Below are 3,560 nucleotides of genomic sequence, written 5' to 3' on the forward strand. Positions count from 1 at the left end.
TTTAGGTTTTTTTTTTGTTATTTTTTTTTTTTTTCGAGGCAGGGTTTCTCTGTGTAGCCTTGGCTGTCCTGGAACTCACTCTGTAGACCAGGCTGGCCTCGAACTCAGAAATTCTCCTGCCTCCCCCTCTCGAGTGCTGGGATTAAAGGCGTGTGCCACCACGCCCAGCTTTTGCCAATCTTTTAATGCAGGCTTTGACTTACTAAGCCCTGTACTCAATGCTTCTAACATTGTAGGTGAACCTCACATCTGGGCTTAAATCATTCTCAAGGAAGGTATAGCTTTATTTCAGAACATCTGATTAGAAGTCTGACACTTGCTAAGGCCAATTTTATTTATACCATGTTTCAACACTTCAGAAGTTTATGTAGTGCTAGGGATTGGCAGTTCTGGGGAACAGTTCTATAGGAAGATTCTAGACACAGGGGCCGGTAGGTGTGGCTGTTTCTGTGCATCAGGAGGGGATAGAGGTGTGCCCTTGACCATGGAGACATCATTTCTGGTCAGATGCTGTCTCATTTCTTACTCAGCATGGTACACCAATGTTTGTGCACATGCACACAATACACAGAGACATACAGACACACACATACACACATAGATGTTTGTGCACATGCACACATGCACACAGACATACACACAGATACATATACACACAGAGGCACACATGCAAACCAACACACACATACACACACAGACATACACAGACACACATAGAACACACATACACATACACACATGCATGTACACACACAGAGACACTCAGATACACAGACACACAGACCATATACACAGACACACAGAGACACAGACACACAGATACACAGACACAGACAGTCAGATAGACAGACTCAGATAGACACACACAGATACACACACAGAGAGAGATATACACACATCACACAGACACAACAGATAAACAGACACAGACAGACAGGCGCCCCTACAGAGTCACACAGATACAGAGACACACACAGGCACACATACACAGACAGACACAGATACACAGACACAGACAGGCAGTACAAAGTACGGCAAGAGGCTGGAGACGGCCACTCTGAAACACTGCCCTCCTCCAGCCTCTATGGAGATTGCTCCTCAACACTCTGATTTTCAGTCCCTGTATGTCTTCCTGAGGCCTGCTGGTAGGCAAATCTTGTGCAGGCAAGTGTGGCTGGCTGCACATTGCTCCTGGAACTGAACCCTGTGGCTTGTCTTCCAGAGCAGGTGCACTCTGGGTTCTGGGAGCAATGTGTTCCAATATGACTGCTTTTAGGACAGGCAATTTAGGAAATTCTCCTGGGAATATATCTCTAGTAGCAGTGAGCTTGCTCAGGACAGGGAGACCATTCCATGACAAAAGAATGCTATGTCCCTGGCTTCCAGCCATAACCTGGTGGGGAACAGCAGAAGACCTGCAGTTTGAGTCTCTGCTTCTGAGGATAAATGGTGGGAGAGGGGATAGCAAGGCCTTTCCCCGGCTGCATCTGGTACCCTGTTCTTGTTGTGATTGATTTCCATAAGAACAAACAGGATGGCTGCTTGTTTGCTGTGCTGTGTGTAGAGGGCAGAGCATCAGAGGTGGCAGGGAGCCAGTTGCTGCTCTCAATCACCTCTGTGTTTGCAGAAGAGATGGAGGATGCCCAGGCCTAATCGACCCTTCCCTCCAGGCCACCCTGTGATGATTGTTCATTTCTGGACTGCCACAGGATCTCAGAACAGTGTCTCCCTGGCAGCAAGTGATTTGGGGGTTTTGACAGTGTCTGAATGAATGGATGCTCTAATTTTTTGCTTAAATGTCTTCAGAAGTCTTTTCTTCTGGAGAGTTTTGGAGAAATTGCATTAAAGGATGCTGACTTGTATCACATGCATCCCTTGGGGGAGAGAGGGGCTATACATGGATTGAAAAAAACAATAGACTCCAGCCTGACCACCCCAGGGAGACAAACTACTGGGTCTCCTTCCAGCCTGCAGCCTACGGTGCCCTTCTGGATGTCAGTCACATGAGGCATCTTGGGTTGGGCACATAGCTTAGATGGTAGAGTGCTCACCAAGTATCCATAAGGCCCTGGGCTCAATCCTCCAGTGCTGCATTAACCAATGTGGTACACCCTTGGCTACAGGTTAGGTTCAAGGCCAGCCTGGGCTCTATGAAAACCAGTATCAAAAACATTTTTTCTCACAGAAGGCACCCATGCCCAAGGCTCATAATCACTCCGTAGGGTAGAAATGATTGTGCATACCAACTTGTGACTTGTTCAGCGGAGTCTTCAGCTTTTTTGCCGGTTTCCAAGTGATCTATGTTCAGCAAACCATGCGCTATGAAATTTGCTCTCTTCCTAGGCTACAGGTACAGAAAAGGCCTCTGTGTTTCCCCTTTGAGTTCAGGATTCAACAAATTCCACTGTCAAACTCTTATTAGCAAATAAGCTTTTTGTTCACCTGAAATCAATGCTGGCACTCTGACGGAAACTAAGGCGGGCCAGGCTGAGCAGAGATGTCTGGTAGGTTAAGTGTAGCCTACGCATTCCAACAGACAACAGTTTCTATTTATAACAGGCTCACTGGAGAGACATATCACCCCAGTAAAAGTCAAAAGCCATGCACCCTCACATTTTCAGGTGANTACATGTGAGGTAGCTTGCTCCAAATCAGTCCTTGGTCTGCAGTACAACTCTCCAAGAAGGATGTCAATTTACATCTAAGGGCCTATGACAACGGCGGCCGTACAACCCATCTTCCACCTCTGCCCAAACCCATACGGACAAACCCTCCCTCCTCTACCTGCAAAACTCTCCCTCAGACTCCGGCAGCATCAGCGAGGCTGTGGGGTTCTTCACCAGGTCGGCCACCNCGGGGTCCTTGGCTGTCATGTAGAAGAAGGGGATTCCTGTGCTGTTCTGGACGGGGCCATCACTGATGGCCAGGCAGCTCCCAAAGGGCAGTCCTTGGATCTAACAAATACAACAGCAACAAAGACAAAAAAGGCTNTGTGGTGGCAGAGCTACGAGTAACAAGCTGGGACCAAACTTGGTGTTTCCCTGCCGGGACCTTGCTTGGACTACTTGCTTGCTGCAGCGGATTTTGCAGGGAGAATATTTGGGTTCTGTGGTCCCAATCTAAGCAACTCAAACCAGTGATGCTTTCGGAATTTCTCTGGGGATGGGGCTGAGCAGGGAAGTGAATTATGTCTGGAAGCGGAAGGGCTATTCTAGATGCTGACTTCACACAGTGGATGCAGTCNTTTTATTGACGGGAGAGGACTACGAGGCTCCTGGAGAAGACAGTGCTGGGCCTTTCCCACAAGCTCCTCTTAAATGACCACTGCTTCCTTCATTCCCTGCATTCTTTTTTTAAACTTTGGGGGCTAGAACTTTAAGTCTTTGGAATGACAAGAATATTTTAAATTGCTTCAGTTGGGGCAACAACATTTCTTCATCTATTTCTTCATCAGCTNTATGTTATATTATGATCAATAACTTTTCTTTATATAACTGAACAAGTTATGGGAAAATGTTATGTTAGATATCATTCTAGCATAAATGGAAGTCACAGAAACA

General features: G+C 46.9%; 1 protein-coding gene across 1 annotated transcript in view; it reads right to left on the reverse strand.

Moving 5' to 3' along the window:
• Positions 1-2,780: 2,780 nt before the first annotated feature.
• Positions 2,781-3,560, reverse strand: part of Creg2 (cellular repressor of E1A stimulated genes 2) — a 4,419-nt gene continuing 3,639 nt past the window's right edge. Inside the window, exon 2 of the mRNA XM_021197633.1 lies at positions 2,781-2,954. Within this exon, the coding sequence (XP_021053292.1) occupies positions 2,781-2,954 (174 nt within the window). The remainder of the gene's footprint in view (positions 2,955-3,560) is intronic.

This window comes from Mus pahari, chromosome 5 (assembly GCF_900095145.1).
Source record: "Mus pahari chromosome 5, PAHARI_EIJ_v1.1, whole genome shotgun sequence".
Lineage (NCBI taxonomy): Eukaryota > Metazoa > Chordata > Mammalia > Rodentia > Muridae > Mus > Mus pahari.